This window comes from Strix aluco, chromosome 5 (genome assembly GCF_031877795.1).
Source record: "Strix aluco isolate bStrAlu1 chromosome 5, bStrAlu1.hap1, whole genome shotgun sequence".
NCBI lineage: Eukaryota > Metazoa > Chordata > Aves > Strigiformes > Strigidae > Strix > Strix aluco.
This window is the reverse complement of record NC_133935.1, coordinates 87,212,370-87,226,132: the sequence shown is the minus strand read 5'-3', so window position 1 is coordinate 87,226,132 and position 13,763 is coordinate 87,212,370. Positions and strand designations below refer to the sequence as shown.

The 13,763-nt window shown below is 47.6% G+C and overlaps 1 protein-coding gene across 1 annotated transcript in view; it reads right to left on the bottom strand.

The window, feature by feature from the left end:
* The window catches only part of LOC141923865 (uncharacterized), a 104,230-nt gene extending 90,919 nt beyond the window's left edge, over positions 1-13,311 (bottom strand). Inside the window, exons 1-10 of the mRNA XM_074825507.1 lie at positions 13,240-13,311; positions 9,644-9,824; positions 9,035-9,198; positions 7,402-7,491; positions 6,147-6,320; positions 5,010-5,170; positions 3,740-3,869; positions 2,178-2,294; positions 1,467-1,622; positions 829-945 (exon numbers count right to left, since the gene is read on the bottom strand). Of these exons, the coding sequence (XP_074681608.1) occupies positions 829-945; positions 1,467-1,622; positions 2,178-2,294; positions 3,740-3,869; positions 5,010-5,170; positions 6,147-6,320; positions 7,402-7,491; positions 9,035-9,198; positions 9,644-9,824; positions 13,240-13,309 (1,360 nt within the window). The 5' untranslated portion in view covers positions 13,310-13,311. The remainder of the gene's footprint in view (positions 1-828; positions 946-1,466; positions 1,623-2,177; positions 2,295-3,739; positions 3,870-5,009; positions 5,171-6,146; positions 6,321-7,401; positions 7,492-9,034; positions 9,199-9,643; positions 9,825-13,239) is intronic.
* Positions 13,312-13,763: the final 452 nt, after the last annotated feature.

Sequence of the window (13,763 nt, the reverse complement as noted above, 5' to 3'; positions counted from 1 at the left end):
GGTGGGAGATGTCTCCTTATTTCACAACCAGGGGAGCTGAGCCAGAGGACAGTGTACTATTTATTCAAAGCCTGTGATGGAGCCCAGGTGTCCTGATATCCCGTCTCATCTTTGAACCACAGAAACATCCATCTCCCAAGGCCAAAATATGCCATCAGGCCTGAATTTCTAACTTCTGCTCCCCCGCACCAGCAAGGAAAATATGCTTGGGCTCAGGGCAGGGGAGAAGCTCCAGCTGCAAATGCAGATCTGTCTTCAAACACCAAAATTTGTCTGAGAATGAGGATGCATTACGGGATGCTGGGGGATGAAGCCAGGTCTTAGTGCTGCAGAGAGAAAAACAACAAGCACAGGCACTTCCAGTCTGTAATGTGGTCGTATCCATCCCCCTGAAAAGGGAGTAATCCCAGATGCTCAGGGGCTGTGTGATGTGCAGTATTCTGCATGGAGTACTTTACCAGCTTCTCTCCAGCTATTAACCCTTTCCAAGGCTACTCATGTCCAGTAAATCCATCACTAATCCCATGCTAACAAGGCTGGATACCCATTAGCCTGCTTTATGCAGAGACAGAGCAGGTATTTTTGTATCCAGGGCAGAATTTACCATCAACACGCATGGCATAGCTCTCTGTTGCAAGCTGCTGATTTACCCCCATGTACAGAAAACTCCACCATTCACAGACCCCAAAAAACCTGGTTCCCTACAGCTTTTCCTTGTGTGGCTGGACAAAGAAGGCGTCAGCGCATCCAGTGCCTTGAGGACCTCACAGCTCCCGTCTCTCCATCTCCCCACTCACTGATGCATGCACCCCGCCCCTGTGTCTCTACCTGCTGACGTCCAAGTGAGCCTGTACCCCGTTGCTCCCCGGACGGGGCTCCACCTTGCCTGGAGCGTGTCGGTAGTTTCATTCTGCAGCAAGATGGTTTTCACAGGCAGGAGCTTCACTGGAAGGAGGACAGGGAACAAACCTGTCAGAGCACCCACTTGTCAGTGGAGGGCTTTGCTGACTGGCCTCCCTGCAACTGTCCCCATCTGTCAGAAGGAGTGGGATTTCCAAGGGCTCCTGTCCTACCTGACAGGCTGAAAGCATCTCATAAAAGCAGTCGTAAAAAAAAAGCAAATCTGTGACCATTGCTTTCCAGGACCAGTGTCTCTAATGCATCAACCTTGCTTGTGGTGCAAAACGGGAGGACAAGCGAGGCTCTGGCAGATCTCCCACCCTTCCTCCCAAGCAGCATGATGGTGTGTGAGGGTGTCCATGTCCATACATGTGATGAGGGAAGAGCAGGGCTCAGGGCTGGAGTTAGGAAGGACCTGTTGAACGCTGCCCCTTTGATGCACATGTAGCTGCAGCGCTCACCAACTGTGAGGTGCTTATCAACATCAAAGGGGCAGCGTCCACACAAAGGGTGTGGATGCAGAGCCCAGGGCAAGAAGGGACCAGCCACAGAGTCAAACCTCTTACATGTTCTCCCCACAGCAGCCACAGGCTGGCTTGGCCCCTGGGGGTACACCGCGTAGATGCTGATGCTGTATTCTCTATCCTCCTGCAAGTTATCCAGCACGTGGGAAGAGACATCGCTCTGCAGAACCTGCTCGTAGGTCATTCCTGGTCTGTTGGCTACAAAATCAAGAAGAGTGATGGTGAAGCCTTCACACTGTCTGTCTACGTGCCATGGTGATGGCTTCACAACATGGTTAAGAGCATGCATAAGAGCTGGTTCAAGTGCATGGTTGAAGTCCCCCAACCCATGTGACGTTGCTGAGAGTTATGTCTGTAGCTAAGGCTTGTCCATGCTGTCCCAGCCCTCCAGATCACCCAGAGGTGAGTGCAAGCCATACCAAAGGCTTAAACTCACCCCACATCCACACCAAAGAAGGCATTTAAGTATGAAAAACATCCACAGTAGGTCTGGATGTGACAGTGCAAATGGGTACAAGGCATCCACAGCACCATCCTTGTCTTGCTCTTCAGAAGAAAGTCCTTCAAAGGATTCTTCTCCTCCGTCCCAGAGGAACCAAACTGTCTGGAAGAGGCTAATCTGGCCTCTGTCCGGAGTAATGCCAGGAGCTCTGAGGTGCATTGTTCCTTGGACAAAATGGCAACTTTCCTGTCCTCAGGTCATTGCTCTTTTTAAAGCAAACTCCAAGAAAAATTAATAAAATCTGAACTTACCTCTGGGGATGTAGATCTTGTAGCCCTCCAGCTTGCCCAGTGGAGGTGTCCAAGCCACCTTCAAGCTAAACAGTCCTTCTTCTATCACACGGAAATTGGTGACTGGAGGCACAGGTGCTTTGGGGTACAAAAATATTGCAGAAATTTATGTGACTGTGCTGCAACAAAGTGCCATGGCAAAGACCCTTGGAAAATCTTTTGTCAAGGACCAACAGACACAAAGGTGAGCAGCACCAGTTTCTGTTCTCTTAGCTGAATCCTCAAAAGCAACCATCCCCCCACTACCAAACCCTTGTCTGCTTGAAAAAATGAGCTGAGAATGCCCAAGGCAGAGTGTTCACGGGCTTCCTCTTTGAATGGTGTTGGGAACTGTGAAATATTTAGCCACAAGGCATTTCCTCCTGAGCAGAGAAAACTCTGCAGTGGTTTCATGCAGACTGAGCAAGGACACATGAATCAAATGCTACTTGCACCTATGGATGCAACCCTTACAAAGAGGAGCCCATTTTGATCCAGCCAGCCATGGCAGACAGATTTATAGCTTCTGCCTCTGGCTTCATGTTGGGGATAATAAGAGAAGAGATCAAATAACTTTATTTCCACCCATAAAGACATTCCATCTTATTTCTGGCAAGTATATATGAATCAACCTCATTGTGGAGGTTTATTTATTCATCCTGTCGGAGATCTTCCCTCAAGAAGACAAACAATTTAAGACATTGCAGCGGGTGGGGGAAGAAACAAAAGACAAGGAAGAAAGGAATAATTCTTTTCAAAACCCCATGGGCAAAGCAGACTTGGCGCTTCATGCAAAACAGGGAGGGAAGCAGAATTAGTGTACCCCTTAAACTCTTGAAACCCCTTAAAGTAGTGCAGACTTCTGGGACAAAACCTGTTCCATCCATCACATCTGACCCAGTGTCTTGCATACCAGGGTCTGGCCAAGCGTGAATTTGTTTCTTTGTTTCCAAGAACCTTGTCATTAGAGCCAACCATGTGACAGCAAACGAATTTGGCATGGCAGATTGCAATCCAGAGGAAGCCTAGATCATTTCATGGGACCACGGGTCACAATTTGGGGCTTTTCCTAAAGGCTATGATCATACCACCTTGGTGTTCACCTTGAGAGAAATGAAGACCTAAGTGCGTGCATAATGCCAAGCCAAACCTTTTGGATCACCCACTTCTGAATCAAGGTCTTTAGAATGTACATCTCTCCATAAAACTCTCGTCTGTGTTTCTCAACCCTTGGTCTCCAAAAGCTTTCTCATGCCAGGTACATGAGTGTTACATTAACTGAATCCCAGCCTGGATTTGTTAAATCCTGCTGGTTATTAAATCAGATGATGTAAGCTATCCAGCAGGCTTCACCCTCTGCTTTCAAGTGGGTTAACCACACGGGTTACTCTGCACCCACTCACAACTCCTCACCCACACTGTGGACATTTGCACAGAAGTTCCTCCCACCCATTCATCCCTCACTCCTTGCACGTATGGTTTTGGGGTGGGTTTTTTCCACACAGACAAGGACACATGAGGATGACTGCAGAAGAGACACTCACTTGTTTTCCCTTTGACAGCTGCTGACTCCCCAAGGGCATCTGCATAGACGGCCCTCACCGTGAAGACATACTTGGTGTTCGGTTTCAGGTCAGTCACCAGTGCAGTGCTTTTGTCACCATCCACCACAATCTGTCACACAGGGGACAAAGGACATCATTACACCTCTATCACAGTAGAAGACCCCCATGTTGGCCACAGGTTAGGAGCAAGAGGTTTCACATCTGATACAAAGTGACTTCCATGAGACTCTTAATATGCACTAACTCAGAACATGGTGATCTTCAAATGACACCCAGGTTCACACTGGACATAGCACTGACACAGGACTGTGCCAAGGGTGGGCTTCATGGGATAGCCCAGAAAAAACCCCATGATAAGAGCGTGTGGAAGGGTGAGGGTGATCTCAAATCCTCTTGAAGAAAATGGAGGAAAAGCAAACATCTTTGTCAAAGAAAGTTTCTTTTAAGCTCGTAGAGGGAGATTTCAATGTAACCTGAGGGCAAGAGAGGTGGAGGCATAACTTCTGTGTTTTCACTATATTCTTATGAGATTCTGAAGCAGCCAAGGATGATCATTCTTGTTAAATACAATCTTAATAATTAATACAATTAATAATCTTAACCTTAATAATTTATGCTTTCATAGCTTTGTTCTATTATTAGAAATCAAAGCTTCTGGGCATACATCTTCTATCCTTCAATCTTGCTCTCAGACTTTGTGCAGTGACCAAGCTGAATCGAAGTGAGCTGGCACACATGGCAGCATCCTTCACACAAGGACACAGCAAACCCAAACCCAAACCATGCAGAGATCTTACCAAGTTGAACAATCTTGGCAGCAAGAGGAACAGGGGATTCTGTGAGGATGGATGGGCTTATTTGAGAGGTGGTATCACAGAGGTAAGGAGAGAAAAGAGTGCTTCCCACTGACCTGTTTCTATCAATCCCAGTGGATTTTGTGCCAGTTCACGCCATATCCTCCTTCCCCTCTACCTTCCCCACTGTCACTCCCAGAAACTCCATCTCACCACAACAGCAATGACAAAATTAGCACGAGCAATCAACACGCCTGCAAATGTGATGGTCTATCTATAGACCTTCATTTCAAGCTTCAGGAATTTATGCTGATGCATCAGGCTGTGACCAGGATGGCTGAAGGACATGGTGTCATCTCCTAACCAGGCTGTGCCATCAGCAGCCTCAGCAGAGGACTAACCCCTAACACCAGGACCTGCAACTGGTGCTCTGCAAAATGGGAATGCAACTCTACCTGTCGCTGGTCCTCTGGAACCAGCTGCCCTGAAGGCAGCAAGGGATGCAGATGGACACGGTACCCTGTCACCCTTCCTGTAGCTGGCATCCAGGTGAGTCGCAGTGAGCTGTGGCTGTGCTCACTGACCTGCAAATCCCGCGGGCCGATGATCTTCTCAGCTGCAAAAAGAGAAAGGAAAGGCCTTTGGTTTGAGCCACGATGGTATCAGTGCTGTAGATGTGCAAGCTGTTCATTGATGGAGTCAACATATCAACGCAGAGAAAGCCTTGGGTATAGATGGCACTCACTTAGGTTGAGAGCACAGCAGCAGCTGGGAGCTGTTTCCAGGCCAGAGCCATGCAAGCAGGTTTTCTTTTGGTAAATTGCTTGACAGCACAAGAATGGAAAACAAAAGGGGTTCTGGCTACATTTCCCCCGTGAACACCTGCTTAATGCATAGGGCATCAGCTTCTTCCTGCCTTTCTCCTTACTCCCACCAGAGAATAGTCTGCCAGAAAGCTTGAAGTCTCCATGAAATGTCACAGGAAGCCCTGAAGTGCTACCAAACCACAGAGAAGGCAAAAAAAGACCCTTTAAGGACTTGGATGAAGTTCTCCCAAGCTCTGCCCCAAGCTTTTAACTCATCTTCCCATGAGTTTGTGTGCCAAGAGGGGGGCAGAAATTCATTGCCATCACCTCTGGCAATTCACTGCAACATCAGCATCCCTTTGGGGAGAGAGCTAGATCTCTTTGGAGATCTCTTTGGCTGCTCTTTGCATCTTCTGCAAGGAATGAAATTCCTTGGAGTTTACCATGAGAGGCCCATGAGGAAAGCCCCCAAGGGGCAGAAATGGTGCCCCAGCCCATTGCTGCTCCTTTTCTTTGAACTAGCAGCAAGACTTTCAGGAGCTGGTATCACTAGACAAACCATGGAGATGCAGCCCCAAGTGAAATGCACAGGCCCACTGTCCCCAGGTAATAGATCCTCCATGAGGTGGTTACTCCTCTAGGGTCATCCAACCCCTAAAGCTCCCTTGTGATGAACAGAAGGGATGTGGGAGGCCCATCTCCGTGGTACGGCTGGCACCTCCAGGGACTGGGAAGGGGGTGGTTCAAGCAGGTGGAAAGCAGGATAAAGGGAGAGACCTGACGCACCTTGCACAGTCTGCTTGATGGGCCGTGGTGGCTCTGAGGCAGTGAAACAGAGCCTTCGAGAGAGTTTGGGGGCCATGTTGTGGAGCAGGTGGAAATCTTCAACATAAAGCACATGCTCCGCAGTGGGCTCTGAAGCTATTTTGTTCAGTTCATTCTTGTCAGCATCCTTAATTCCTAGAGGAAGGAAAGAAGAGGAAAGGAGGACATCAAGCACCATCAGTGGAGCAGGCCAGGCATTGGCAAGGGCTGTCAAGAGCAAGTGGTAATGTGCTGGTCTTTGAGTTTCACACCAGCTTTGGAGTCATGCTGCCCATGGCAAAGGACGAAGCAAGGAATGGAGTCTGAAGCTGGATGGGCAGTGGTGAAGCAGATGAAGCCTCTTCCACCAGGGAAAAGAGGTCAAGGTTTTCTCCAGAGACATGTCAGGGATTGTCCAAGGGCATTCCGCTGCTAATGGACCAAGAGGTGGAAAGCTCTCTTGGTGTGGAGAGTGAAAAGGAGCAGGGTAGGATCTGGCCTCATGCTTCCCATTGGATATAGAGACATTTCTGCCTGTCTGATGGATGAGTAGACAATGGGTCTTTGGAGGGCTGTATGAAAAATGCAGGGTTTTCCTGTGGTTGAATTAAAAAAAAAAAAAGGGGAAAAAACCCCCAACAAACTAACCCTCCCCTAATTTTCACTTCACATAGGTCCAAATCGACCTGGTTGTTCTCTATAATGAAATACCACCACCATTTCCTTCTACTCCCCTGAAATGTTTGCTGAAGGGAAAGATTTGACTTGTAATAAATGATTGTATGTAGCTCTTGGGGGTAGCGGGTTACTGAAACTTTTCCTTGCTCATGGAATTATTCTGATGGACATTTTTAACGTAGCTAAATTCGCTCTCTGAACCCCATTAAGAGAAACCTTCAAAAGTAAAAACACTTCATTTTTGAAAATGTCACATCAAAACATTTTGACTTTTATGGAACTATTTATTGAACTCCTCCTGAATTCGCAAGTAGTTTTGACAGATGCAAACCCACAGATTTCCACTGAATAGATCAGTTATCAACAACAACAAAAAACACCCAAGCACAGCACAGATGTGGTTTTCCTGTACTTCCAGTAGTGGCTGAGCCTGGGGATGGGTGCAGTTTTTAGAGGGGGGTGTCACGTATCAGGAATCTTCCCCGGTGCGTAGGCTGTGTGTTGGTGCACACAGTATTTGGTGGGAATGCTCCACGTAATTTAGTGTGTCCATACATACCTACAGCGAACACTGTCACACCCCCATCCTGCAGGACCTGGGCTTCGTCTTCAACTGAATCGCTGGATTTCCCATCTGTGATCAAAACAACTGCCTACAAGAATTGGTGTAAGAGCCAGAGAATGAAAGAGCACAATATGAGGAGGTCAGAGACAGCTGCAGGATTTTCACACTGACAAGCCAGATCTTGGATTAAGTCCTTCTTTCTAAAGGGGTGGGCACTTGAAAATAAATCCTTTGATAATTCACACCTCTGGTGTAAGACAAATGAAATCAGCTTTCATGAGAATGAGCTGGGAAGGAGCAGAGCATAAACGCTGCTGCTCATGACAGCATCTTCTCTGCATGTCTCCTCCTGCTCAGCTGTGTCTCACCTCTGCTTAGGGCAGTAACTCTGGCTCGAAGGAGATTAATGCCAGCACAGAGAGAGGATTCACCCCTACAAGCCCGTAAGAGCAGCTCTTAAAGGAGGACTCAGCTGTATGCTGGACATAACTCTTGGCCACTGGCACCTGGATGGTGCTATCAGGTGGTAAGAAACCCTCTCAGCCACAGCCTGGGTTTAAATGACAGCCAGAGTGAGCAACCCCAGACTTTTCAAGCTTTTTGGGCAGTCCCATGTCAGATCACATGGCAGGACATACAGCTGGTGCACGGGAGGCTGTAATGAAGACAGACCCTGCTGCAAGACCTTTAAGCAGGCAGTTGAGGTGGTTAATGCATCCCACCTGTATCATCATGTTCTCCCTCCTGCTCTATGACCCAAAACAGATCTCACTGACCACATTGATCACACCACACTGATAGCATGGGTCGCACAGACCGCATTTAGCATGCAGGATCTCAAAGCAAAGGGGAAGGTGCAGCACCAAGCTGCAAATGTGGGATGTCCAGGGGAGGTGAAAGCTGTCTGTGATAGTTTCAGACTTGATTCACAGGGTGTATCCACTCCCCATGTGGCTGCCCCCTTCTTGATTTCAAGGCCATCTATCATCAGAGCAGAGCAAACTGCTTCATGCAGCCTGCAGAGTAAACCAGAATGCAGCACCTTCTCTTTAGACTCCTCAGAGCCCCTTAGAAATTATGAGCAAAATAATTTTTCAAAAAATGATCTGAAGAAACCAATGACCCAGAATGGATGTCTGAAAGGTAAAGACACTGCAACACATCAGCTTTCCAGTAAGATTCTAACTGTACTGCACCCCCTGTAACCAGAGTGGATGGGTACAGACTACTAGCAACAGCTACGTGCACCAACACCACAACTTGTCTCCTTGTCCTTATCATGTCCTAAGTCTGTTCAGTTAGCTTATGCAGTAAGTGCCCTGATTTTGGGTATTCAGCTGGAGGTATTTAAGACTAGAACACTGGTTCCCTCTTCAATCCATGACGAAACATGAGCATTTTAAAAAAGTGAGTCAGTCCTTTGAAGATCTGGAGGCGCCTGCCTCCTTCTATCACCAATAAAGTGACCTGAGGCTGAATAAGGTCCTAAATGTGGTACCTCAACCCCAAGCTAAAAATCAGATGGGATAAATAAAATCAAAATGGCTCATTCATGCCTTCAGGTAAAGAAGTTAGAGGTCTGATCCTTACTGAGGATGACCCCAGGGAAGTTATCACAAAAGGTCACTTACCTTTGCTGCATCCTCTCGCAGCGTGTCCAGGCGAGACATGGCATGAGTTGCAAACGCCAGGGCTGACCCTGTTTTTAAGCTGCCACCTTTGAGGGAGAGATCCTGAATTGCCACTAGCGTTTCTTCAATTGTAACGTAATCTGTGAGCTCAATACTCATCCTGGGAATGAGAAATGGGGGAATATGGGTGAATAAGAAGCAAGAAAGCACTGTTACAGCAAGGATGCACTGATAATAGTAATGACCAGCAATAATGTTACATTTAGCCAGTCATACTTGGCTTATATGTAGGCAAGGAGTCCTCTTCACAGTGGTCAAGGGAGTCCAGGGTATGAGCCTCAAATCCATAAAACATTGTCTAAAATTAGATGGCAGGGAATTTCTTGTGGCTGCATTAAATGTCAGCCTCCCTGCCCTGAAAGAGTTCCCCATGGCCGAGCACTTCTAGACACTGGTGACACTGCTGAGGGTTGAGCTCTTGCTCTGCTCTTGTAATGGTTCAGCAGAGCAGCAAGAGCTCTTTAACCACAGGGCCATGGTTGCCCATCTAGAGCCACAGGGCTACAGAAACCTGGGTGCTGCTGGTAGAGGACTAATTGACCCACCTTGCTTTCTCCCCGTAGAGTGCCACCGCCAGCCGGATACCTCCTTTGCCCATCACCACGTTCTCAAAGGAACGGGCCATGCTGCTGATGAAGTCCTTGACCAGCCGGGAGTTCTCGCTTCCTGTGCCCTGTGACTGTCCCACGAGGAACAAAATGTCGGCCACCTCCGCTGTCCTGCATGCTGAGGGAGAAGAGGGGCAGGAAGGCTCATCCCACACCACGCAATGAGCCAGCCAGGAGATAAACCCCTCTGAGTCATGTGCACCCCCAAGATATTGCAGCTAAGGAATATTGCTTAGGCCCAATGAAGGGCATAATCATGGGCTTCCCAGAGCACCAGGCTGCTTTGTTCTCTTTAATTTCCTCCTAATTCCCCGTTTTGCTGTTCTCACCCAGGGGAAGTTTCTCATTTGAAGCACAAACACTGAGATCCAGACCCATCAAGTCATGTGGGTCTGTAGGACATGCTGCAAGCAAGGGGATGCCTGGGGGTTTCATACGCCCAGAAGCAGACATTGACACCTGAGCCACGTACAACTGAAATTTGGGAATGTGGCAGCTCTGCTACCCCATCAACCATCCTGGGCTTCTTGCATCCGGGTCTCCAGAGCCAACATGAGACACCCATGCAGACATGGGGCCACCTGGTCACCCAGGCTTTGGCAGCCCTAAAAAACTCAAGTTTTCCAGTCTTGCATGGAGAGAGTTTGGGACAGTCCGTGCATTCAGCTCTGCAATGCTCCCCCCTTGCCTAGCTGCCAGTGTCCCTGAGCAAGAAAATTATCTTGTGCAAAAAATGAACAATTTCAGTGTTTTTTCTGAACAAGCCAGAGCTATCTGATGACAGCTGGCAGGGAAGGGACAGGTGTACAGGGAAATTTGTTTAACGAACATCAAGGCATATTTCCCTTTACAGTGTTCAGTCTCAATTTAATTTAATTTTCTTTAGGCATCCAATAACTATATTTCATGGACAGAAATCTGATTACTTTTAGAGATGCTTAAATTAATGAAGGCTCTACAAGGGATGTTCAAAAATCTATATTTTCGTTGGTATTTCTCTCCCTTCCAGATAGATGCTGAGTTATTGCTGTAGGGCTGCTAAGAAGTAGACCATGCTGACTGCTGGAGGAGGGCTTCTTGTATCTTGCTCACCAGGTCTGGGCTCAACCTCTTCTTTTTTTTTTTTTTTTCATTTTGTGTCACTGCTGCTTTGGACTTTACCCAGCCACTGCCTTGACTTTCAGCTGCAGGTCTGGAGACTCAACTCACACCCAACCAGGCTGCAGCATTTGTTCCAGTTTGCTGGGGAGATGTGCTAGGCAGGTTTCTCATGCTTCTACTACAAATGGAAAGCCTGTTTTAGCTTAGTCTCTTCAATTTACCTGACTTTTACCCCATTTCTATAAGTAGGCTCCCCAAAGAGCTTGGAAAGATGCAGGTTTTGTGTCCTCCTTCATTGCTGTGTCCCTGATCAATCCCCTTTGGCCACACTGCAGGACAGAGGATCATTTGCCAGCTGCAGATAGATGGCAGTCCGAGGGTCTTTGTTACCCGATGCTTTTAGTTTCTTCATCATTCTTTGTACCTCCTGACACTGAGCTCTTCACAACTTAACAGTTCTGTTTACTGCAGAAAAATAACAACTGGCTCTTTTTGGTTTTACTTGTACCCAGCTGGGAATATAAAGCACGTTCCCTTGACAAAAATGTGGGACGATTATTTCAATTTTCCTTCCTAGAGCTCTCTGTTGAGATCTCTCTCCCCTTCTCAATGCTCCGTAAGTGCTTTTCAGCTGAGATGTCAGAGGTGTCCTGGAGGCAGCTCAGCTGCTAACATCACCATAAGCTCCTTTCCCAGCTGTGGGTTCTATTTTGGATCTACCCCTTTTCCCTAGCTTTGACCTTGATGTCCCTGTTCCCCCAGGACTTGGAGGGAAGGCAATACCAGTCCTCAGCTCCAACCTCAAAACTGGAAATCATGGTGGAAATCATTCAACAGCTTCTTAGAGTAACCACAATCTGTAAACTCCCAGTAACCACATGGCTTCCAGAGTAACCACAACCAGGAAAATCCCAATAAAGGGTCAACAAGATGGAGAAGACCATCCACCAGCCCTCCCAAAATCACCCACCTGTTGGAGCTACTCAAGGCAGTGTGGACAGCTTTTCCTGGAAGACCTGCATTTTTGACCCTGATCTGGAAAACATGCTCAAAATGCCATTGAGGGGACCTTTTCTACCTATTCCTCCGCATCCCAAATCCCCCAAGAGCCTCCTCCAATCCATGCCTGGCCCCTGGGAGTCTTGCTCACCCTGCATAATGCTCCCACCCCCATTTGCATCCAGGGATAATGAGAAGAAAAGCAACAAGCAAGAGCTCCATGGGATTAAAAAGGGCAGGATGGTGCCCCTTTCTCTACAAAGGGGCAACCAGAGCCCATTCTGTGAGATGCTGAGCCAGGAGCTCAGCACCTTTCCTGAGGAGCCAGGCAATGAAACCTGAGAGCATTTGCTGCTTGGATCAGGTACCTGAAGCTGTCATCAGAAACATGTGATGTTAAGCATATTTGGATTGGTACCTTCCCGAGAAAATACCAACACAGACAGCTATATTAATCACAGGGGGATATGATTTTATTTGAAATTTTCCATGCACCTCCAAAATTACCACGTTTCATCAATCACAGGTTTGCCAGAGACATCTGTAAATGTTGATTTATTGCACTGTTCCCAGCTTTGAATTAAATAGCATTATAGTCAAGTATATTGGCTTAATTGATGGACAGGAACTTAATCAAGTTAATTTTGTAGCTGATGCCAAAGCTTCCATTAACTCCTTGTTGAATTTACTGAATTTAGTCCAGGTGAATTTATACTTTCAAAGGATGGGGCCTTGCTGCTGCAGACCAGTTTGAAGAGGGAGGACTCACTGGCTCATACCCAACCCCATGACTGTCCTGGGAGCTCTGGATTATCTTTGTAGGATGCTCACAAGGAGCCTCCCCCTTCTGCAGTACCATGAGGCTGCAGAGACATGTCATGGATCATGCTATAACTCCATGAGGCTCTTCTCTAGGCTCCTTTTGCCTCCTGCCTTTTGGCTCTGGCCCCTTCTCCCCAAAAGTTCTTTGTGGGCCTGCACAGGCAACAGGGAACCAGGGAGGGGGTGAGCCCTTGTACCATCTCAACTCTCTAAACAGTAGCAGGAGACTTCAGGGCTTCCTTGAGGGCTTTTCTCTCATATCCTCTGTGTGGTGGCTTATACCAGCTCTTGGAGATCAGAAGAGGAGTCAGGAGGGGACAAGTTTTCCTTTCTCCTCATTTCCTCTGGAGCAGCTGAGGTGGAACAGTATTAGAGGCAGGACACTAAGCAGAGCCCTGATTTCCCCATAAACCCTAGTGCAACAAGTCAGGTCCCACCTGCCTTTTGGGACCAGCTGAGGTGCTCTGTTAGCCAGATGATCCCAACCTAAAAGGACCCTATGCAGAAGTTAAAGGCATCAGCATTGTGGCAGCATCTGTGCACAGATCCATGACCTGTATCTCAGCATCACCCCTAGCTGCTGCATTCATGGTAGCCCACTTGTCACATACCTTCATGAACAGCCACAGCTCTGTACTGCATCACAATCACTGCCAAGGCAAGGATCTGGGCATACAACATTTTCCTTTTCCTTGGAAAGAAGGTCATTCTTGGTTCCTGGAGTCAGCACACAGCCTGGAGAATCATTCATCTGCAGGAGAAAAGAGGCTTTAACACATGTCATCTGATACGATGTTCCCACCTGCCTACAGTGACAAGGGAAGCTTCTCTCCAGCTATAAAGGCTCATCTTGGCTTAGGCAACTGGCATTAAAATCCACTAATTCCTCCATATCTTTGCCGATACTGGCTACAGGGGAGAGCTCAACTTTGCTCCCCCAGCACCTTTCACTAACAGCACCCTTCTTCAGGCAACAACAACCTTAGGCAATTAAGCCTAAATATGAGTATCAGGTGTGTGATGAAAGAGGGAAGCATCTCCTGCCTCAATCACTCAGGGAGGAAAGATCACTAGAAGATCACTGCAAACAACAATCACCTGCACTCAAGTCTTTATTAGCCTGTTTTGGGGCTAG